The sequence below is a fragment of the Platalea leucorodia genome (assembly GCF_965183815.1).
Source record: "Platalea leucorodia genome assembly, chromosome: 3".
NCBI lineage: Eukaryota > Metazoa > Chordata > Aves > Pelecaniformes > Threskiornithidae > Platalea > Platalea leucorodia.
In genome coordinates, this window is record NC_138825.1 from 20,130,605 (window position 1) to 20,155,083 (window position 24,479).

The following is a 24,479-nucleotide window of genomic DNA, read 5'->3' on the forward strand; positions in this document are numbered from 1 at the left end:
CCTGCTCCCTGTAACCTGCCCTGCTTCACAGATCTGACCCTGCGGCTCCAGTCACACCACAGCAGGCCACTCACAATAGATGATAGATCTATTATCTGTTATAAACAAGTATAAACACAGCTATCTATTTATCTGGTTCTAACAGTTTTCTCATAAAAACAGTATGAAAATGATACTGTTTAGAAACAGACTGTTCTGGGGAATAAAGAGCGTACTGTCGTTCTTACTGTTTAATGCCTCCTGACTGGGAACACTTAGACGCGATGGGGTTTCTCTCTAAATATGCTTATGCTGTTGTACAGGCTTTGATGCAGTGGTAAACACATACCTGAACTCAGGCTTTTGCTCATGTTTACATTCTTATCTGCAGTTCACCTCATTCCTGAATCTCATATGCACTCTAAAAGGATATTTATGAGATTAAGCACCTAAAAAGTCACAAAAAGCCAGAGGGAAGGCTGCCTATGCAAGCTTAATATAACACCTTCCTACACAGGCATTAGAGTATGGTCTTTCATTATATGTTCATTCCCATTGGAGCTCTGTTTCATTCAGCGCCTAGACTAGGCTGTGCACTGGAAAAGAGACACAATTGTGTTGTCCACAGGAATGCAAAAAAAAAAAAAAAAAAATCAAAGCAGCAACCTGGAACAGGCACTTAGCGTGGAAATTTCCAGCCCAAATAAATAAATGGTAAGAAAGCGAAAAAGGATCCTACAGATAGATGCATCAACTAACTCTAGCACAGAGTTTGACGTGAATAGTCCCACTTATGTTCTCTAATGCTGTTCACAGCTACACACCCAGTTTCCACTGTTTAATTAGCTACAACCTACATGAGCCCGCATCATTTAAAAGTACACACACACACACACACACTCTCTCATCCTGCTTTATAAAAAGTAACTGACAAATATCCAAATGCTTTACCAGACTGCTCCTGTATCATGCTACAGAGAACATCTATTCCCTGCCAATCTCCGGTGACTTAAAAACAACATGGGATCAGTTTACTTCTCACTGTACTGTACTTTTCAATCTGCAGAGAAAACCCACTGCCTTTCTGAAATAAATCTGCAAACATCACATCCTCCATCCACAACAAAGAGCTAGAGGCCCGGCTCATCCCTTGGTCAAATCAACTTAGGTTCACTTCAATGGGGCTACACTGACTTATAAAAGCAAAAGAGATGGCTTGAATGCTTGCAAATCACCTTTCCAAGCCATGGCTAGGGAAGAGCGTTCATTCAGATAGTCCCCACCCCTTCTTCCCCGCAAGCACACAGACTCCTGCCCTCCACCATGGGCCTAGCATGCAGAGCTGGGATTTCCTCTGTTAGGTGACAAGCCACTCAGGGCAGGGGCCGTTCCTCTCCCAGGCTCAAGAGGCCCATCACCAAGCACAGCCTCTGGGCACTACCACAACGTATGCCATCCTATAACAGTAACAGCGTAACATCAGCATTAAGTAGGTGATCCCAACCACTCAGTCACTACTGTGCACCCATCGTGGTTGGCATCCAGCAGTCTCTTCTCAGAAGGGTTGTCTGAAGTGAAATAGGACTCAAAATAAATACATTATTTAGCAAAACTTCAGTTCACCGAGTCTGTGGTCATTAGGTCAAGTCTGCTTGAGGGGAAGACTTTTCGTAAGAGGTAAATTGCAGGGCTGAGCCCAGGGAGTCCAGCGTGCACAGAAAGTTGATGCAAGGCAGCATTCCTCATCCTGGTACAGGCCTGGCTGTCTCCTCTTCTACAGCATTGCTTCAGGAATACAGTGTCATCATCATCCACTGTAAAGTAATGGGGAAAGCAGGTTGAACTCATCCAGCCCTGAGAGCACTCTGCAATAGTCACAGCCGAACTGGACTATGGGGCATTGGAGATTTTCTGTCTCCAGAAGGAGCAGAAGCCACAAGCACAAGACTTAGAAGCCTGAAGCTCGTTGTTGTTTCTGACCCACTCTGTAAGTGATCAGGTAAAGATACCTTTTTTACTGCCACAGAACAAAACACGCAGTGCCACTTGCAATGAAGGAGCCTGCATTTATCAGTCAGGGAACAGGCTTTACCTCAGATTCCCGGAGATATATCCCTTTGCCATCTTGTGTTAAGTTGCGAAAGGCCTCTGCGAAAGAAATAAACGAGGAGTATTAACTTGATAGCCAAGAGATCAACACCAGCCAAGACACTCTGTCTCAGGAAAAACCTCAAAGGCAGAGTTTGTAGGCTATTCACAAGTGCATGTGAGCTTCTCTTTCTGTTGCTGGAAGATCCCTGAGGGCTGGGACACAGGGAGCAGCTGAATAAAGTCAGGCATGTTACTGTCTGTCCCTCCAGCTGTGAAACCTTGAAATGCAGGCAGTCCCAACTTCACCCACTACAGTTTTGAGACACGTGTGAAGTGTCTACAGCACGAGCTCACAGACGTGAGTATCAGCTGTCTCATCATCACAACTGCAGTCCAACCAAAGGTATATTCCAAGGCTCTCTTCTTCCTGGAAAATGAGCAGTTTCCATCTATAATTTGCCTACCTCCTCCTACAGAAGGCTGCTGCAAACCTTCAGGGAGCTAAATCACTTGGTACAACCTGGATGTCTGTAGAAAGTGACTGGTGGAAAGGTAAAGAGCTTGATTTCCTCTATATCTGTTGCTTGCTTTAAATTGATTACTCTCAGCCTATTCAGAAAGCCAGTCCTTCTAATTTTGACCTTGCCACTGCCAGCTGGAGCAGCGTCAGAAGGGCCAGGGCTTAGCTGGGCAGCCCAGCTTGCCTGTCCAGCCATGTAGTGCCAGCCTCACCTCCCATGATCTCCACTCGAAGCATGAAGCACATGAAGCTCTCAAAGCTGATCTTCAAGTCAGGGTCACCATATCTGATTGCCATCAAATTACAGACTTCATTGCTGAGTGAAATACCTTCATAAAAGGAGAAAAAAAAAAAAAAAGCAAAAAAAGGGGGGGGGTGGGGAACAATGAGATGGCAATGCCCAGCTGTAGGCAGCTGAATGTTCAAAGCTATGGGTGTGCACACAGCTCTGAGCGTGCACAACTGAGTGGTCTTCAGCCCTTCTCCAACAGCTTGGTTTTTCAAACCTCCCTTAAGATTATCAAATATCAGCCAGCCCAAACCAGACCACCACGTGCAGATACCCCCTCCAAAGTTGAAAGGGTTCAGATCTGATCCCCTATACTCACAGCCCTGCGAGAGTTAGAATAAAATACACATGTGCATCCTTTGCTCATGAGTGAATGAGGATAATAACAGCAGCTGTGTTTAAGAGCAATACTCCACAAGAGGGTAGGAAAGGAGATGAAAAATAAAGTCCAGAGGAAGCTCATACAGAAAGCATCAGTCCCAATGTCAAGCAGCATTTGCAAGGAATAAAAGTATTTTCTATTCATGGCCTAGGATTTTAGTTTGCTTTAGCAGAGGTCCACATGGGCTTCTCACTGTGCTTTCATTGACTCAGATGAACTGGGTGAACCACGTACCAAAAAAGAGGACTGATATTTAAGCTGTAAACGTGCAAAAGAGGCTACAGGACTGAGCACCAGCCCCCACACAAAGCTGAGTAACAGCAACAGAGTATTTGGACCCATGTGTATGGTCTTCCATTTCTAGATCAAGCTTCATACATTATATTAGTGAAGTCTGGCACCAGTATTGCCTCTGTGCAAGTCCCACACTTCCAGGTTCAGTCCCTGAGCTGTCGTCTTCAGCAAAGGTAGAAATTTAATATGAGCTAGATCTGGCCTCCCGCGTGTATCTGCAAAACCCCACACAGTCTTTTAAAATTAAATTAGCAACGAACAGGAAGGGATTTAAAAACTGGGTCTAAAATAGACAGACACTTCTGTTTCAGAGAACTGTCAGTATGAGACCACACTGGGGCAAAGATTAAGTAGCCCGTTCCACAGCAAAATAATTTCCAGATATGTTTACCCAACTGAAGAAGGAAGCAGAGATGGCTAAGACCATGCAGCCTATGATGTTTTCCACTCCTCCTGGGTTCTACCTTCAATTCTGAAGATGTTTCCCAGACCTGGGCTTTTTCCAGCCTTTATGAGGAAGAGGATGAGACTGGCCAAGATGTGATGTGGGCTCACCTGTCTCCTGTACAGCTGCATGTAGTTCCACAAGGTCAAGCTTTCCTGATCTGCTACTGTCTCTCTTCTGGAAAACTTCCTGGAGGGGGGGGGGGGGATATATATTTGAAAAAAAAAAAAAAAAAAAGGCAATGAAAAACCCCAACAGATGACACCAAAGGGATTGTGAGCAGGGAGATATTGCAAAGGGACACAGAAATTATGCTTATACCAAATAGAAAAGCAGCCTTTTCCACAGGACTCTGAATTCCTGGATACTCAGTGTGCCAGAGGCATTCAGCTTCGTGGGAGAATTAAGGTCAGAATATCTCAATTAAACATTGGAGAGCACCCATTACATAAAAAAACCCAAACAAACCAAAACCTCATAGCCGGTCTAACAGTCACACAATTACAATATGAGGATAATGATTTCTTAGACCACAAGCCTATCTATAGGCTTGATCCTCCTCCCACTAAAGTCAATGGAAACCTGGCTGCTGGTTTCAGAGGCGGCAGGAATCAACCCTTTCCCAAAGCAATTCCATTCTGTCACAACTGAACTGTTATTATGGAGGGTGAAAAGTTCAATAAGCAGGGCCATGTCCTGGTGGTAAAGAAATCACAGTAACACCCAGTCTGCCCTAAGAAATAATGCTCCAGTGAAGTATTATATGAGTCAGAAGCATCACTCATGCCAAGGATACATCCAGGAGCGCCAAGATACCCTGGCAGGCATCCAGACTGAAACTTAGGTGAAAACTCTGGAAATCTGGAGACAAAGAAGAAAAAAAAAAAAAAAAAAAGAGATTGTTTTGAGGAGTCATTGAACATCTCCCAGAAAAACGGACTCTCCCAAAATTCCCCCTCACTTGAGAGGGCTCAGGCCCCAAAGCCTTTGTGAAACTTTACACCCACTTGAGAAGACATATCATTTATGATGATAAAAATGTGAGGCAACAGGATGGATTCTACTAGTCTCGGAAAATCCAATATGAGCTCCCTGCAGGCATGTAATACGGAATGAAATATGGTGCACTATCTCCAGCTATTAGAGAAAATGGAAGGAAAAGGACATCCAAAGCTGTAATCCCAAACAGAATTTACTACATGACCTTGAGCAAAGTCACTTGACCTGAAGAGCTTTGGGGAGGAGCACTGCAGATTAATTGAAACCCTTGTGCTAAGCATCTCTCTCTCTCTCTCTCTCTGTTTCACAGACACACTGCCAGCTCTGTTAATATAATTAAAAGTACAGGCATCACTGAAAACATGATGCTGCATCAAAGCTTAGCATTCCTGGTTCATACATAAATTACATGAAGAGTAACAGAAATAGACTCTAATCTCACTGCAAATCATGATTATAGGTTGTCTGTAGACTTCCACTGAGCAAGGGACAGAACCATAACTCACCAATCCCTTCTCTGCAGAAAGTGAAGATGTTTTAATATTGTAATAGCCCTGTTTAGTAAATATGAATCAAGTACTGTAAAGTTTTTAAATTAATGTCTTAAAATTGATCACTTATGAAAAATAAAGACGCTCCATTCAACATAGTCTTCTCACAAATAAGACAGTGCCTGGTGGGTCACTTTTTGCAAAGACAGAAGAGCTATCCTTCTCCACCTTTGTAGAAAACGGAGCAATGTCAAATTCAGCTTAAGTGGAAAAGGAATCACATCAGCCTTTTGTTCATCTTCTTTGTTGCCTATAATGGCTGGACGGTGTATTTTCCATGTTGCACATCAGTTGTTACCAGTGAAGAAACTGGGAAGGAAAACTGGATTCATGATTACATCTGTAACTTCATTGTTGTTGTTCAGAGAAAACAGCCACTGCAATACCTCATTGCTGTCCAGGTAGCGTTACTTATAACTAGGGACCAAATTGTGAGCTTGTGGAGTGCTCTGGGCTCCCACTGGCAGAGTGGATGTCACAGTCCTCATGAGAGAGACAACCTCAGGGCTCACCTAGTTCTCACAAGCGTAAGTTACACAGGCTACCTGCATCTCCATCCGGTCTCCCAAACACAAACAGCCCTATGAATGCATAGCAGGGAAGAGTAAATAGGAATAGCAGGCACGAACCAGGCACATCAAGGTAAAGACAAGAACCCCTTCCACCGTGTAACTGCCTACAGACCAGGCTAACTTTCTACACCTTCTAGCAGTGGCGCTGCCGAGACTGGCAGTGGCACAGGGTGAAATGAGATACAGTTTCAGAACCAAGGCTGAGGTCCAGATGGGTTTGGAAGTCAAATTCAGAGTCTGCATCCACACACAATATCTACGCTTGCTCTTCTCCCTCATTCTTTCAGTTGTTGAAATTCAAACTAGATTAGCTTCGCTTAAAAAATTTCTACCATGTTGATTCACACCCCAGCAAATCCTTTCTCTCTGGAAATATAACATGCCATCAGAAGAGTCTGTTCAGTCAGATTCAAGCCAGTTTCTCTTCCCAGAATTCAAGAAACAGTACAGGAGCTGAGGCTTTTCTCTAAGAGGGTTTATTTTACAGAAACATTATTTCTCAGCACTTACTTCTCCAAGATATATTATTCAGGATCCTCTGGAGTTGAACAGCATTTATTTCAGGATTCTGTGATATGGAAGAGAATTTTTATTTTTTTTTTTTTTTTTTTTTTAAGTATTAAATCACTTTTCTCCCTCTTTTGTTTTCCTATCATGTCCCATCTTCATTCTTTGCTTTTCTGGCCCCACTCCAGCCACTGTGAAAATCAATAGAAAAGACTCCCTTTGACTATGACAAGATTCTCAGCCTGCAAGAGCTGCAGTCTGCTCTGGGCTAAGTTCTCAGGGCTCCATGCAGATCAATGCGGTAGTGCAGATTTACACTGAGTGAGGATCCAGACTGTTAACCTTTCAGCTCTGGTGCCATCTGTCCTATCAAGCACATTGTCAGGAGACCTGCTTCAAATATTTCCCTCTTATCATTTACAAAGATGGACATTTTGGAATACTCCGTCCCCAAACTTTTCAAAGCAGAGACTTCCCCTCCTCCTTGTTGTACTAAAGTTTACAGGTTTTTTAGAAACTGTGACATTTGTTTGTTTGGAGGATTGTTTTAAATGTCACTCTCCAAAACTAAAAGCCTGTTTTCAGATCATTGAGGCATGCCAGGGTAATGCATTGAGAAATGGTAGTACTGCTTCGCCTCTGTGCGTACTCGGACCTCCTGACAGCAAAGGACCGGCACTTCGCAATATGTGGCAATTTCTGGAACATCTGAAAGCCACACCGTTCTCAAAATCAAAATCTTAAACAAGTAGCAAAAAGTAAAAAGCCTTGCTTGTTTTTAGTAACAGCTTCCATCAAAATATTGCTCTCGAAAGTGCAAATGTGTTTTTGTGAAATTGTGTTTGCCAAATACAGGGTATGCTGCTAAATAAACACAGCCACCTTTTCTGAAAGGTGAAGCACTTGGATCCCTCACCATAGTTAGTGGGATCCCTGAAGGTCAACTCCATCCCAAATGAAGCCAGAGAGATCATTGAAGAGAATCTTTCACAATAAGGATCACATTTCACTAGGAAAATCAGTGAAAAAAATGAGGTGATGGGACACCTGGCACGCACTTCACCTCTCAGAGCAAGTTAGCTGCCATCAAACTGTGATAAAGGATGTATGAGACAAGTGTCAGTATTTCAGGGGGTGTTCTCTAAAAGGCAACTTTCCCCAATGGGTGTAAGAACACCCTAAAGGGTAGGATGGATCCACACAGCCCACCACTTTGTCCCCAATAGAGGCAATAGGAATTAACGTGCAGGGAGAGCACATGAGCCTGGTCAGCTTCTGCAGTCCATTCTCCTGTTTCCCTGGCACCCACACCTGTTGGAAAAGGGATCTTAGAGGGTACATCCCTGTCTAGTCCTTTAGTATCTGTTTATGGACCTGCTGTCCATCAGTTTGCTAATACCTTTTGAGCCTGTTGATACTGTCACATCCACAATGTCCTGTGGCATTAAGTTCCAGGCATTCACACCCTGTTGCACAGAGAAGTATGCCTGTCTCAATGCTAACATATTCCTAAGCTTCGCGGTTAAATCTGCTGCATGGAATCAGCACTGTACACACAGCTGAACCTCCTGTGGCCCCTCTCTGTTCCCCACGCTTCCATGTCCCTTGAGCATCCACGTGCCTTTACTTTCACATAGCTACATAATAGCTCTGGAGGAGTTTACCCTGGCAGTTCATGCACACGCTTACCTGTTCAAAATGCCTTGTGAAGAAATCCTCCCAAATCTTGCCTTCATACCTATCAACAATTTCCTTTAAGATATTAAAAAAAAAAAAAAAAAAAAACATCATTAACTCAAGGAACAAAAACATTGCCATCCAAGACAGAGTTACTAAAGATGCTTTCCCAGAACTGCACTCCCCACCACTGCAATCAATGCTACATCACTAATGCAGCCCACTGCTAAGATAGCTCCCCACGTCATAGAAATGCTATTTCTTGGAAAGAAATACTCAGATAACATTCAGTGGGCAGAAACACTTCCCTCCCACCAAGCTGTGCAGCAACAAAGGATGGGGCTCACTCCAGGCCAAGAAGAGAGAGAAGGGTCTCTGTCCTCCTTTATACAGGGGCATAGAGAAGATGAAAGAAGGAACGGCCCTGTTTATGCCAGGGGAACAGACTATGCTATAAACTCTCTTGCACAAGTTGCAGATGTGCATGCACTGCCATTGAGGTCAGTTATTTTGAAAATAACCTATAGGCAGCTGCATGGGAACAGTACTGCTCAGGTCCCATGATGTCTTCAAAACTTTCAAGGCATGAAAGGAGCAGGGAGAAGTACGAGAACAGATGAGGAGTCTCCAAAAAGCCATGAATAGGAAAGACTGCAGAGCGCATAAGATGGTGTCACAAAAAGAAGTTTGCAAAAAGGCATTAACAAAGGCATCTTTTGTCTGTCCCCCAGATTTAACTGCATCTGTCCACATGGTCTGAGGGACTCTGCCTGTAACCCAAGCTGCCCTTTCAAAAGCGCTGCACCACAGGCACTCACATTCTCACTCAGCCTCTCCATAGCGCAGAGCAACAGGAAAAACCCAACACCTAGAGCTTAAGACCGAACCACAGACCTCCCACCCGCCTCATACTCACACACCTTAGAGAGGGTGAAACTGGTGTTCCCGCCGATTTCCCTGGAGATGCAAATAAGTAGACACATAGAGATATCCCAGAGTTGTGTGTTTGTCTCATCACAGGTGGCATCCCCCATCCCCAGAAGGGGCCCCAACTCGCTGTTGGGGCATATGTTTTTTTTTTCCACAGTGTTACAGGTGCAGTAAGGGAGACCCTCATGTCCATACAGCTCCCCAGGGGATGCTGGCATTTGAAGTCTCCCAAGCACCATTTCTGCACAAGCAACCACCCTAGCACCGCCAGCAGGGTCTCCTGGCAAACTGATGGTGCATTAAAAACTATTGTCCTTCTCCAGTCTCAAACATGAGCATGCTGCAAGAATCCCTTGTGTGGGCCTAGGTCAACACTTCTTGAAAGGATAAGGCCAAAAGTAGTGCTTCATCCACTGAGCATCCTATGCTGGGAGAGACCCACAGCCAGCCTCTCCAAAAGAGACCATGCTGCCTTTTGCATGGTAAAGTCTCTATGCTGCCCTCATTAGACTAGAAAGACCTGCCCACCCCACCATCCCAGAGAATTAGGTGCTGGCAGAGGGGCAGCAGCATCTCACCGAAGAACGTGCTTCCTGGAGAAGACCCGCAGGATGAATTCAGACTCCTGCTGAGGCTCCAGGGTGGATGGGACAATCACATAAACACCAGGTGCCAGGTGGAAGTCATGAGTCACTTCTCGCTCATCAAGGAAGACCTGGTGCTTGTTCACAGGCTGATGTCGGGTGAAGAAAGCTGGGGAGAGCTTTCTGTTGCTTTCCTGGTACTGTTAAGGAAAGAAACAGAAGGGAAATGTGTTCTGCACCAGCTGAACAAACAGACAAAAGGCACATGGAGAATTTACAGGCATGGCATAGACAGCCTGCCTTCACACCTCAGATTTTTTTTTACAGTACAAGCAGATAACAGGGCCCAAAGGATTCAGTCTTCTCCCAGGACATGGTGGTTCTCACCATGCACCACGCCTGCCCAGTACTAAAATGACAAAGAACAGGGCTTCCTGCAACATTATCAACAATATAGTAGTACTTGCAAGGAAGAGCAGCAGCAAGGACTGGGAGAAGTGGCTTCTGTCAACCTAAGCTTCTGCAAAAGTCATTTCTATACTGGCAGAAATGACTGCAAGCAGGAACTACTCTAGAGACTGCTCTTCACTAGCCAGAACACCCCTCCTATCCCATAGGTACCATGCACTTTGTTCCCAGCTTGTCCTTTGCACTAGGGATCTGCCAGAAGAGGATTTTTCAGAGCACCTGTGATCTGAGCATATTGCAGGAGCAACCTAATCCCTAGCCCTGACTCCGTGCCTGTCCCCTTGATCTGCCTGGCACTCTTGGCTCTTACAGATGTTTCACTCTGCAGGCACTCTTCTGCAATAGGAAGATGGATAAAGTGTTGATCCAGGCAACACTGAACTCATTTTTAATGCCACTGAGTGCCCAGTACACAAGCCAAATAAATAATCCTGCTAGCTAAGACCACTGTCACCTTCTGATCTTGGCTGTTCCTCAAAACATTTAGCCATTTTATTCCGCAGCCTCATAGTGGAGATACTACTCCTCTTCCTTTGCCAGTATTTTTCTTACTAATAGAGCAATCTTTCTTCTGAAGGGTTCGGGGTTACTCCTCCTCGTGCCCCTTGTGTTAAATTTGAAGTTTTTATATTCCAGTCAATACTTTGTTGACTGTAGTTCCAATACCTTAGATGCTCTCAGCTTGCCATCTCTCTGTATTGATCTTGGCAACCGCTACAAACCTGAAATTAAAGACCTGGCTGCCACCCTTCTCCATCAGGTGCAGCACAGCAGTGTGCTAGGGCTACACTCAGACCCCCTCTGCCAGGAAGTTTAACTCACTTGTAATCCTGATAGTGCCTAAAATATTTAAGTCAGGAAGGAGTGGCATCTTACCTCATGGCTACCATGATGGAAACACAGTAACTGGGAACACAATTGTGCTACCCTGACCATACATCCAAACTAGTTCTTTGCCAGCCCAAATTCAAAGGGCTCTCATTTAAGAGGTGTTCTGAGTAGTAACAGTGTGGAAGATGTGCCCTTTCAAGATAAAAGGAGCTAAACCTTTCCCTGTTTTAAATAGCCCTCTAAGGTCAGGGCCAAAATTGGGACATACATCAGGGTTTAACTTCCAGGGCCCTTCCTCAGGTTCCAAAGGCTTCTGGCTAAAGAAAATGCTAGAAAATTCCTCAGCTGGCCTGAGGAAGCCAAAAACAGCTGTAGCATCAGCTCCAGAGCATCCCCAGCCAGGAAGGAACCTGAGCTCCCCGGGAGACCCCTGACTTGCATAGGACACAGGCTCTGTTCCTACCTTATCCCAAGACTAGGAGGCAGCAGAAAGGTGGCTCTGGCTCCCTTGAGGGCTGCAGTGAGTCCGCCTCAGACACACCCAAGAATTGGAGCACCATCCCACAATTGGAGGAGGGACAAAGTGCTGATCAGCTAAACACTGATGCCACTTCTAATATCTTTGAAGACCCAGTGCAGAAGCTGAACAACTAACGCCCCTTTTTAAGGTCACTGAGCCCTCCTGATATGGCTGCTCTTCAGAAGAGTCAGTAGATAGCTCTGCATTAATAGTGACTTACTGTGGTGCCTCACTGAACTCAAATACACAGTTACTAGCTGTCAGCCAAGGAACAAAGGCAAACACAACACATTCGGTGTTGTCATAGCAGTTGCACCAGTCCAGGTCCCTGAGCAAACAGCCAGCAGTGGTAACAAGGGACTCACCTGTAGGTCCACCTGCAGGAAGAAAAGAAACAGAGCATCTGTCAGACAGGGACCTCTGGGTCTCACACAACGTTGCCATATCATTGCTGGGAAGCAGTTACATACATTCAGCTGGGGTCTTTGCCTTCAGAAACCTCAGCCCCTCCACCTGAAAACCCTTCTCCCCAGCCATCTCTCCATAACTGTGCAAACTCACAGCAGCAAGAGCTGTGGCTCTGTTCAAGTGAGGAGAGTGGCTCTGCAAGGCACTCAGATAAGCAGAGAATTGAGGTGAGGAAACTCTCACTCCTTCTAGTGATATCCACTTACCCCTGGATACAGAGAGAACTAGTGGTATTCACACATGGGCAACTGCCACGTCATACTATGAACACTTCTCAAGCACAATTTTACTGTGGTTGGAAATAACCAGAGGGTAGTACTCTCCATGCTCCAAAGTAAGGGGACTCCTGGCATCCTCTGCCAGCTCTTGCACATACTCTCAGAGAGGGCAAAATAAAGCCAGTGTGCTCTGAAGCAAGAAGCATTTCTCACTGCTCTGCAGGCTGACACACAGCATGCCGGAGAGGCAGCAAGTGGGCACAGAGCCTGACGGAGCCTAGCCCTGATGCGTGAGGAGACCGGGCACAGGCAAGGAGAAAAGAGCACAGATCACCCTGCATACAACAAAACTCTCTGCAAAGCTCTATAATTTACAGGGGCTGGAAGTTTCCTATTTGGTGAAAGCAAGAAAGGCAAAGCAATTCTTCACACCTTGTAAAGTAAAAATCCAATGAAGAGGTGAGGAGCTCGGTTCCGGTGTTTGCTGCTATGTTTCTGCATCAGGGATATAACCACATTGCAGGAACGCAGGCGTTTCTTACTGTCTTCAACTGGTAAAACGTTCAGCCAGTACTGAGGGTTCATCCAAAAGCTGCCTAAGCAAAACAAGAAAAACATTTTGATGTTGTTTTCCATCACAAAATTGCTTGCCAGCTTCCCACACGATGCCTGGCATCGGACTGAATAGGTCACAGGTCATCTGGACCTCCAGACCCCACAGGGATTTGATCTTAGGGCACAGTTTACAAGTTCAGCAGTGCAACCACTGGGTAAGACAGGAGGAAGGCCCAGGAACAAGGAATTACATTTCCACTCACCTGCAACTAAGTGCTCATTTTGTTTATAAATGTATCACTATTCTGCTATCACCTCCAGTGTATGGGCCAGCTGACTTCAGACCCCACCTGCTCTGCTTCCAGAAGAGCTGAACCTCTGTAGTTCCCATTCACTTTACTTAAAACACCACTCCCTGGCAGTGCCGAAGGTGCAAATTTTAACAGACAAGTTTAACGTCCCAAAGAAGCTCAGTGTTAGCAAATGATCCTAGGATCCTGCTGCTCATTTCATGCCCCAACCAGCCCCACTGCCATATGTTTGCAAATGATGGAGCTTCTGTGATAGCAGAAGCTAGTCAAAGTCCTTCAGCTGCTTATTTCTGATGTTTGTGTGGAGGGTTAAACAGGAAGGGCTGTTGTCAATTTTGTGTTAACAGGTGTAAGGTGCTAGTAACAGAGTCAGCAGAGCAATGTTACCCCAGAGTCATCCAAAAGAGCACCCCTCACCATTACAGAATCCCAGACTTCCTCCCGCTGTACTTCCTTTAACCCATCTCCCACTCTTCAGCGAGTACATCCACTTCTTCCCATCTTCCCGGCTCATCAAGTCTGGAGTTAATTTACAGATCGTCAGATCCACAAAATGAATCTTAAAATCTCGCAGAGACATCCTGGGAAAAGAGTGCCAAGAGACATCTTGTCAGCAGTTTAGTTTAGTCCATATGGCTTATAAAAAGAAAAGGAGAAGGAGCAGGAAACTTCGAAGCCACACCATTCTGCATTACATATGGTAATGCTCATATTTTATTAGGTAGTAAAGAAGAGAGCGTCTGCTCCAACAGCAGCATCTAGCAGTAGCAAATGCATGACTAAAATTTCAGCAAAGGATAGCAGCACGAAGATTAAAATAATATTGCCACCAAAGGGACCGCAGTGAAATGACACGGGCGACAACATTGCCACCTCGTGGCAGAAGCTGTTGAGAAACCACGAACAAACGTAAGGCAAGCAAGAGCTTCCCAAAGCTATCTTAAAAACAAAAGGCAGGACAAAAGCTCCTGAAAGCTGCCCATGTCTCCAGCAGCCCTGGGAGACCTGGCAGCGTCCTGCTTCTCTCTCACTCCTGCTGCTGAAGAACAGTGCATCTCTTCTGTGTCAGCACAGCTACTGCTTCTCACATCGTCAAGCAGAGGAGGAGAGCAAGAAAGCAAGCATGGGCTGTCATAAAGCAGATCACATATGCCTCGACCTAAGTAGCAACGTGCTGCTTCATCTCCAGACGCAGCCCCAGAGCTACTGACAGAGCAGGGAGAGGCAACGCTGTGCTGTTACCAGAATTCTCCATCCTCCTTCTTTGTCCTCAGCAAAATCTTCTCCTTTGGGCTCAGCAGCTCCCATTTGTAAGAGCTGAGGGCAAAAACATGAGGTTACTAACCACGTGTGGCCTCAAATTCAAGGCAGAGTACATAGCTTTCCTCTATAAAAAGAGGCAAAATCCCTGTCCCCACATAACTCTACATTTATCCCCCACTAAACACAGGCCCCCTGTGCCTTCAGCCACCAAAGACTCTCCACAAGCACTCTGGGTCCCGTGCGATGTAGCTAAATGGCCCCAGTTTTCTCCAGCAGAAATCAGAAATGCTCCATTTCCATCAGCCAGTCCATTCACTTGCACATGCAGCTTCCAAGTACTTAAAATAAAAAAATCTAGACCTGTTTTGTTGGTTAATTTTCTGTCAAAGGAGACATAATAGGAAGAGCGTTTGGCATAATGAATGAATGACTAGGACAGCACAAGAGGCAGCTGGGAGTCGTTTAAAAGGCAGGCCTACAGTATGTTGCTCATTATGCTCTTCAACAGGAACAGCTGGTATGTTGTCATTATGTGACAGACACGCATCAGAGAAGTTACTGCTCCGCAGACAAGGTGAAAGTCACTCACATTCCCAGCACCTCCCTGTGCTTTTCCCTCCTCCCTACCCCCGAGCCTTGGCAAACAGGATCTGTGCAGGGAATGACGTGAAGCTTGGAAGGAAGGAACATGCTCCGCTTCACAGAGGAACAGGACACAAGTCTACAGTTGCCTGTGGCCTAGAATGCAAACCACTGTCTTTCATGGGTCCCAATTAAAAAAATCAGGCAGATGCAAATATAGGGCCCATTTGCCTCACTGCAAATGGGCTCCCATTGCTTCCTCTGATCTCATACCCAATTTTATTTCTCCAAACAGCCAGGATGGAGGACTCCTTCGCAGCCACCCAACTCCAACAGTTTTCAGCCCATGGAGGACTTTGCACGGTCCCTCCTGTGATAAAGGGCTGTGTGCCCTGAAACATGCTGTTTGTCTAGAGCCTCCTGCACAGCTATCCGTCACTTTGCATGCCATCCAGATCACAGCAATGTGGTCAGCGTCTGATGTTCATATTATGTTTCCTCTGGCATTCAGTGAATGGAAAAACAGAACTGAGTTTCTGGAAGCTGCATGTGTGAAGTGTGCCCAACTACATGAGCACTATCTGCCAGAGAAATACAAATCTATCGAGTCATTGCTTTGACACCAGAAGGTCTGTGCAAGCAACTGTTACTTATCTTAATGCTGCTCTCAGCACTCATTCATGCCTGAAGATGGCAGCATCTTTCCTCCAAGAAACCTTTCCTCCTACTCAGCATCAGACCTTCCCTTTTTTTCAAACTCACCTGTCACTCCAGTCTCCTTTCCATTCAATTTTTCCCCATGGATTTCTCAGTCTTACTAGGTTTTCTGGTCCATGTTGACAGGTCACCTGCAGAAAACAATAACACTGTGCTTACCAAGGTCTCAGCAGTTCTTTATCTGGTTTGTATCACTGTACTATGTCAGATACTAACAAATATTTTGTTTGTTCTCATAGATGCCAGCAAGTATGATGATAAAAATATATGATCATGCAACTCTAAATGCCAGCACAAAGAGATTAAGATGCTTTACCTGACCTTCTATAACTGAAACCAGAGACCTCACAGATTCCTAATTCGGAGGCTTGACCATAAATTCCTCATCCTTTCCAACATCTACTCATTTTGTGCTTATGTGGGGGCAGGGCTGTACTACTGTGAAAGCTAAGTCCTACCCCAGTGCAATGGCACAACACAATGCAGCCCATAGGGTGGCCACATAGATTAGTGCCTCCTGAACTGGGAGGCCATGGTGGGAGAAGAGGGAGCCAGACCGACTAAGGGCTTTGTTGGCAGCATACAGTAGAATGGCTGACTTCACATCAGCTCCATGTGCTCAGTCAGTCCCTTACTCCTGCCTGGCTCTTCATCCCATCAGAGGAGCCAGACTGGCAAGCATGTCACTGATAAAGTCCATACCTAAAACTCCCCTGCTGTGTGTGGGAGACACAGGTGTGCATCATCCAGCTCACAGTATCTCTTCCAGCTTTCCTAGTATCTCTTGCTAGAGGCACTGAACACGCTTTCACCCACATCTATATCACATGTCCAAAGCCCCACAAAGTCCTTTGCCATCCTTGTCAACCTCCTTTTGAGGCTGGATGAGATAGTCATCCATCAATCCAGGAGGAGAAAGCTCGAGCTTTCTCCCGCTCTTTGGGACCTAATACCCTTACCTCTGCACAAATATCCTTAGGGGAGTCCCTATGATACTTCTGCAGATCAGTGGGGTCCACCTATACTCTCTGCAGAGGAGCTCAGTTTGGTTCCCTTACTTTAGCCTTGACTCACATTGCCATCCACAGTTTTTCACATTTTGACCCTTGTATTCCATTATCTTTACTTCACTATGGCCTCTCCTCTGACTTCAGAGGAAGGCTTTTTACCCCAGGTAGGTTTCAGCACATCCTCCCAGCATCCCCAAAGGCCAGTCCTTTTGTCTTTAACAGCTAAGATGCATTTGTGGGTGATGCTCTCAGCAGAGCCCTATGAATCATTCTCACCCTTGGAGATATGCTGATCTACAACCATTGTCCTTTACAGCAAGGTCACAATACTAAAATGGACACACTTGAAAGGGAATCTTCACAAAGCACGCAGTCTCTTTTAGCCTTAGACTAAGAGAAGAGTGCTGGGGGAGGAGATACCATAGTTGCCCTGATTACTGGTTGAACCTATGACTGCAATAAAAATTGCTGACATCCAAACAAACCTGGGCCCACGACGTTAGTAACTCTTACCTTTCTAATACCAGTTACTGTGTAGGCATGGCCAGCAACAAGCCCATTCTTCAGGACCTTTGTTGCCTGTACACAAGGAAGAGAAACAGAAGGAAAACAATCCTGTTATTATATCCCTACTTACACAGCAGACTTATACCAGTACCAGAGACCTGTACCTGTGTAAGCAATGACTCTCAAAGCAAATGGAGAATGGTTTGAACTGGAAAAAAAAAAAAAATTAAGTCTAAGCTCCTAACAGGCATATTTTGCAGTATGCTTGGAATTGGAAGGTTGATTGGGAAGGTCCCTTCCTAAATTGTGGATATTTGGCTAGAGACCGTCTCACTTTTTAAAAGTTCAGGAAGTTAGGTTTTGGTTTTCAGAATAGTAGGGTTTCCCAACAGCTGAAGTGTTAGTATAAGGCTTGGAAGCCACGATTTGAATTCATGTTCTGAACTACACACCTCTCTACCTTAGCTGTAAGCTTATTCCATGAGTTTCTGTGCTTCACTGCACCATCTGTAAAAATGGAAAATTTATTTAACAAAAATGCGAAAAGGCAGTAGATCCTTATTAAATAGAGGCTCTTTGATAGATAAACCAGTTCCTAAACATAGCAGCAGGGAGCTGAGCGCATCAGGGAATCAATCCACATGCAAAGTTTAACATTAAGAATGTGATTCCTACAGAAAGTCACATGTGGCAGCTTTGATACTTTTTGAGTCACAATGACTAGCTGAGCAGAGGGAAACAGGTCTGGAAAGGCTTTTAGCTGTGAAGCCATTTGATGTCACTCCAAGTCTCACCCCTAAAGACGTCTGACAGCCCATGAGAGATCTGCTGTAGGTTGCTCTTGTCAGGATATCCCACAGATCAGGAGGAGCTGTTGCAAGCTTGATCCTTATATTAACACCACCTGTAAAATCCACCAAGGCTTCTGAAACTTGCCCAATCTGCAGATCTTCATAGGAGCCGTACAGTCTAGCAAAAAAGACATCAACATATTCTTCAGGTTACAGTCACAGATGATAGGTTGAGAACAGCATGCCAATGAAAACATACAATAAAGGTCTGCAAAAGCAAAAGGAAGGCTGTAACTCATGTTTAATTTCAGCGGAATCTTTGGCATTTAGGAAGAGGGGAATCTAGCAAATTGCCTCCAATATTGGCCATAGTCTGAAAGGGACTCTTCACTCACTGTCATCCCTCACTGCACAGTAGTGAGAATATGCCCATCACTACTTCTTTGATAACTCTGCCTTAGTGAATTTATTACCTTATTGCCTGAATTTATCATGAGACACTGTGCTGCATCTAAGCTACAGTACCTTGAGAGGCACACTGTCTTGAGAGCTCAGTCTCCAATCTAATTTTCTTTACCATTGCAGCACAACTTTCTCCGGTCTTTTTGTTCTAACGCTAACACTAAATGAAAATAACTGAATTTTCTCTCCTTTGCTGTGATCTTTCTCTCAATGTTAACTAGGATTTTTCCATGCTCTGCAGAGATTGTTTCAGCCCAATATTAACAAACTCCATCAGTTATGCCTTGTTGCTTTCTTCTTAGTCCTAATAAACCACTCTAGACAAAACACCCTGGAGAGAAGCCAGTATTCTCATCATGCTATGTGACTTGTTGAATGCCTCAGCTTTGGGGGATCCCAGAGCAGGAACATCTATCAAAACCAAAGCACAATGCTTCAGCAGACCCCCAAAATGAAACTCCTTGGAGGTTTCTCAAACTGATAATACATCAAAGGAGGCATCAGAAATCATTCACCTTTGAAAAATCCTTATCTGTGGCCTTCCACTCCTCTACAGTATTTACAAGGAAGGCATCATCCTAGCCAATACACTCCAAACAGTGATAACACTCAGAAGACAATCCCACAGGATAGGTCTGTTTTCACGCCTACTCCTAAACCTTTGGATTTAAACTCAAGGGCCTGGATTGATAACAGCTACTGCAGCTGCAGTGTGTAATAATAGAAAGATGAGAACCATTTACTACACTCCAAATGTGGCAAGGCCTAGGAGATGCATTTATAAACAAGAACAAACTGCGTAGGCACCAACCAACATATTTTAGAGAGACTATTTGCATAACTTGGAATGAGTCACTTACTTAGCATATGCCTTCTCCAGAAGGGCTCCCCAGAACACATTCTTATAGACTGAAGAAACAAAGACGAGCTCCCCTGCCTCGTTCACCGGCAGGCGATCATCAACCACCACGTCAACCCATTCACCGAAGTGCCAGAACTGTCAGAGGAAAGGAATGAGCTGATGTTTCCCTTGAAAGAGACCTCCCCTTGAAACAACAGGAAAGGCAAGGTAGCTTAGCTGTGGGCACAGGATGAGCTGCCTTGGGGGGAGGGCTGCTTTGGGTCAGGGGATGTGCTGACTCACCCACAGAGCCAACTCCTCAGCCTCACCCTACCAGAGGAGAAAACAAAGCCTGTATCAGGTGTAAAAGGATTAAGCAGGGAAATTAGGCACAGCTGGGTTTCTGGGGGAAAACGAGTTCCTAATTGCAGGGTAGCAATGCTGCACCAAGAGCTGGGCAAAGGGGCAGAAGACTGGAGCAGATGTGCTCAAGCCTGGCTGACTGTTGCTACTATGTAGGAAGACTTCTGTCTGGATTAAAACATGGGTAGGGCACAGCTGGAGAGAAGGGCCAAGCAGAGGTATATCCTCAGACTGCCTTGTAGTTGATCCACTGCCTGCACTGCTTTGTGGGAGGGGTGATGGGCTACCCTCCAGGCTGGGATACCCTCTGGCCACTTGCCCCTGGCCAAGGGGAACCACGTAGAAATTATCTAAGGGTGTGACACAAAATGTGACAGAGGATTCCTGAAAACCTCCTTGCACTCTAGGGGAGCAGATGTACCCGGAAGTGGAAAATGCCGGCATATTTCCTCTCAAAGCTCTGGTTTTGTGGCACGACTGCAGCCAAGATGTCCTGGTGGAACGTCAGGGCTTCCAGGGCCGCCAGGAACCAGCAGTTCTCTGCGCCAAGACAAACGGACACATGCAGTTGGCTGAAAAGCAAGAGTTGTCAGCCAAGTTCAGGAACACCACCAAGATCCTAGCAGAAGAGCTGCTGTGGTTGTGGTTGTGCTGATGTCTTTACAATTATAACAAATCATACACAGAAAATTAGATGATCCAGACATGTGCTTTATTTAACCAAACCATGATTAGTTTATAATTGTTCTCTCATGATCTTTTCATTTGGATACTGTTTGGTTAAATAAGAAATTTAGCAAGAAATAGCTCTCAATGGAAACATTCTGGTTTTTTACTGACATTGCGTGGGTTTTTTCTGTTCTCTGTAAAGGCACACTATTAAAAAAAAACCAAAACTTTTCCCTTTTTCTTTGAAAACATTAACTTTTTAGAAGAGAAAAAACATTTGCAATGGATCTCATGCAAGACTCTACTTATCAGACTTTGTGTTTAAGGGCTTAAAGCACTTAAAAATTAATTTGGTCCTGCCCCTACCTGTTTTGCAGATGACTATATATCCTTTTACTTTAGGTAAAGTGGGCATAAAAATTATTTTTCTAACTGCAAAGAAGAGAATGCCCTCACATTAAGCCTTAGATATAAAGATAGTGAAAGTCTCAGATTTTCCTGCTTCTGTGGTCACTGATCAATCACCAAGCAGCAACATTACAGACCAATAAGAGCACAGGATCACTTCCTATTGCAGTACTAGCATGCACACATGCAACACAGGGTATGGCGATTTCAGCTTGTGGAGACACCTCTCACCCCTCAAATCCCACCTTGAAGCTTGCCAGGTTTTTTACTGACCCTATGCCATCTTAATGATTGCTTCACCCACACCATGCCAAGTGAAGAGATAAGGACACGTGCACCTTCTATTTCTATACCAAGTTTTATGCAGTCAAAATTCCACACAAAATGTTACCTTGTATAAGAATACTTAGATATTTATACAAAGGAGCTTCCTTACCCACCAATCCTTGGCAGAGATCGAGCTGCTTCCTGTTTGCAGCATAAAATACTGGTCTTCTGTGCAAAGCCTGGGAAGCACACAAACAAAAAGAAAAGAGAGAGAGAGTCATGTCAGAAACATGAGCTGGTTTAGCTTGAACTCAAGGACTTTCTGCATGCAGAGCTGCGGTCTCGCAAGATGGGAAATCCAGTGAGTTCCTAGTCTAGGATGTAAAAACCTCATGGATATGTGACACAAAACACTCCCTCTGCCTGTTCAAAGCTTTCAAAATACTTAAGAGTCCCTTTGTCCCAGCAGACGTTGTTCTGGTTCAGGTGTAACTCTAGTGTTATCATGTGCTCTGGCTAACCTGACACAAGCCTGGGCACACATCTGTGCTTGGTCTAGATTGAATTTGGTCTCCAACAAAAGCCACTGGTGCTCAGATTGGTCTCCACAAACATCTTGCTGAGAAGCCAACCCTTCAGACCTGCCAGCCCTGCTCCTCCGTAATTACTGACAAGTTTCAGCCAAAAGAGGCTACAATGGCAGAGCATAACTGTTCAAACTTTCAGCTAACCTGGCTGACATCTCCACGATTTGACTGACAATCAAGCTGCAGACTAACTGATGGCTGCTACGGAAGTTCCTGTTGCTGTGACAAGAGTGGGTCTGTGAATAATTGTTCAGAGAGAAATTACATTGTTGGTTTTTTTCCTCACACAAGTGCCTCTGGGGTCAAATTAATAACGTAAGTGTCAAGCTTACGTTTCACTCTAATGACCCACAAATTGCTCAAGCTAATTTTCACACTGTTGGCTTCCCCTTCAGGCAGAGAAACAGCAAACCCTCAGAAGGCAGTTACAGTAATTAGACACCAAGCCCTATCCTTGGTGAATTTGGGTGTTCAGTTTGCAGACCATCAGTCATAGATGCAGCAAGCTACAAGCCTGCAGGCTGAATGGCAGAATCTCACAGTTTCCTCTGCAGCACAGGGACTGAAGGATGCACAGCATCCATCCTCAGAGAGCCTTTGCTGGTCTAAGTTTGGCATTCAGAGCAACTGGCAGCCTTCTTCACAAGGCAGTTTTAGAACGGTGGACTGAGAGACAGAGGAGGTTTCAAGTCCATTCCAATATTTCTGGGGTGGAGGGACACCTGAAGGGCTTTGAGGACAGGACTCATGTTGACCTTTCCCTCCCAAATACCTCTGTGCTGATATAGCTGCCTCAGCCGCCGTGCCCAACACAACCCGGCTCAGGCCCCCGAGGACTGCACTCTTCCTCCCCCTGCAGATCCTGACTTAACACAAACCATCTGCGAGACCAAATTGTGTATGAAACTCTGAGAACCACGGCTGCTACTCCCAAGCTCTCCTGCACAATTTGCAAAGGTGCCTTTACTTTCCCAGTGATTTTCATGAGTTTTGCAGAAACGCAGCCCTTCTAAGAAATTGGTTAAATCTGACAAAATATGACAGCTAGAAAATAACTTAGCTAGGAGATGTTATCTGCTATTACCTGGCAGAATTCCCTTACAGACACAGTAACATAAGGAGTCAGTGCTACTGAAATTCTCAGATAATTCTATACATTGCTTTCAGGAAGACCTGATTGTCAGTATGTTGCTCAGTGGCTTAGTAAGAACAGAACTGCCATTGCTAGGAACAGACCAGAGCTAACAGGCCTTATCTAACTGTCCCAGTCCCCTGTCCTGGCCTCCGAGACTTGTTATCCATTTGTTGTGAGAACTTGCTCTTGTGACCAGCACTCGGTACCAGGTGCCTCTTGTTGTGATGTTCAATTTGAGCATGGGATATCAGCAAAGGCCTTGGAAATATGGGCACAAGCAGAAAACAGAGGTCCCAGAACTAAAAACATCTCACTGATTGATGGTCAATTACTGATCGTGGCAGAAGCACAGCCTTGAGAGCTGTGAGAAGACTGCTCTAAGTACAATAAAGAATAGACTAAACAGTTAAGCAGGAAAAAAACAGCCCAGCAAGAGGATAAGGCACCTGCCACTGCCAGTGACAGTAGCAGCCTCCAGCATCGCAACGGTATGTGGTCCATGGGAGAGAGGTCAAAGGCTAAGAACTGTCTAGAAACTCGTGAATCTTCTAAAAGGTCAAGATCTTGAATTCTGGGGAGAGGGATCATTGCCATGAGACCTGTCATCATGGAATCATGGTGGGATCATCAGATCATCATCATGGTGAGCTCCAAGGACACCGGCTCCCCCCTCTCCCTTTGCCTGCTCTCCCTGCCTGCTCCGAGCATTACTGGATATAAACTGAGTGACTCTGGTTATGATTTTGGGCAACAAATGCTACAAAGGCAATTATGAAGCTCCACGTACCCCAGCTTCCAAAATGACAGCTGATACAATAAGTGTAATCTCTGGAAGCATTAAGGCACACCTAAATCAAAGTCTAAGAGTAGCCTGCTCAGTGCTAACACTGTTTTCTGGCTATCATCAGCTGTAATCGTGCTCTTACATGAGATTATTCACGGAAAGTCACTTACATGTGGCCTCTTCCACTGTAAATTTCGGGGTAGTTTCTTTAGCAGTGCTCCCATCCCAATAGAGCTGATGTGAGCAGGGAAGTTGTCATCTGTGAACAGGCATTTGTTCTTCAAGCATGTCTCCAGCAAGGCCTGGTAGTTCTGTTGGATGGGTGGGGTGTGTTTTTGAAAGATGCTCCTGCCTAAAGGCACAGGTGACTTCTTTTTTTTCAAGAACGGCAGAAATGGCATGGCAATGTCTACAGTAATGCCAGGATAATTTTTTCCACTGCGGATTCTGCAGGGATCTTGCCCTGCACAGTCCTGCTGGAAACTCCTTGTTTCTTGGGATGAGGTGCGTCTTCTCCAGAAGAATTCCTGATCATTAAAATAAGTGTAAAAAGTCAATTTAATCACGGCTTTCAAAGTTTTCTCTGTAGCTAGTGGGGGGGTGTGTGTGCGTGGGTGGCACTCCCAGGAGAAGTGGGGGACCCATCCAATTCTAATCTAGCACCTATCACTGCATTTTCAAGGCTTTACATTCACTGTAGATCAGTGAAATCAAAATGAGTGACCCCACTGACTTTTACTGGGGCTTTGAAGCCATACATATGGCTATTCTCAGTCTCTGGACTATTTTAGGCTCACCAGGATATTTTCATAACATGCTGCAACATGAATGACAGTCTTTATTCAATCACATTCTGGCATGTGGTTATTTCCCCTTCCAAAAAAAGAAAAATAGCAAGATAA

General features: G+C 45.1%; 1 protein-coding gene across 1 annotated transcript; it reads right to left on the reverse strand.

Moving 5' to 3' along the window:
• Nucleotides 1–1,766: 1,766 nt before the first annotated feature.
• LOC309588076 (calpain-14-like) lies at nt 1,767–23,993 on the reverse strand (the record flags this gene model as incomplete). The annotated part of the gene is made up of 21 exons (XM_082306879.1): nt 23,748–23,993; nt 21,241–21,310; nt 20,149–20,267; nt 19,384–19,520; nt 18,065–18,239; nt 17,277–17,342; nt 15,799–15,884; nt 14,434–14,508; nt 13,609–13,772; nt 12,758–12,921; nt 12,005–12,016; nt 9,815–10,020; nt 9,227–9,263; nt 8,319–8,381; nt 6,633–6,690; nt 4,797–4,861; nt 4,322–4,390; nt 4,111–4,189; nt 2,803–2,919; nt 2,072–2,127; nt 1,767–1,793 (listed from the first exon to the last, which is right to left on the reverse strand). The coding sequence occupies exons 1-21, from the start codon at nt 23,976–23,978 to the stop codon at nt 1,767–1,769; spliced, it is 2,076 nt and encodes a 691-aa protein (XP_082163005.1). The 5' UTR covers nt 23,979–23,993.
• Nucleotides 23,994–24,479: the final 486 nt, after the last annotated feature.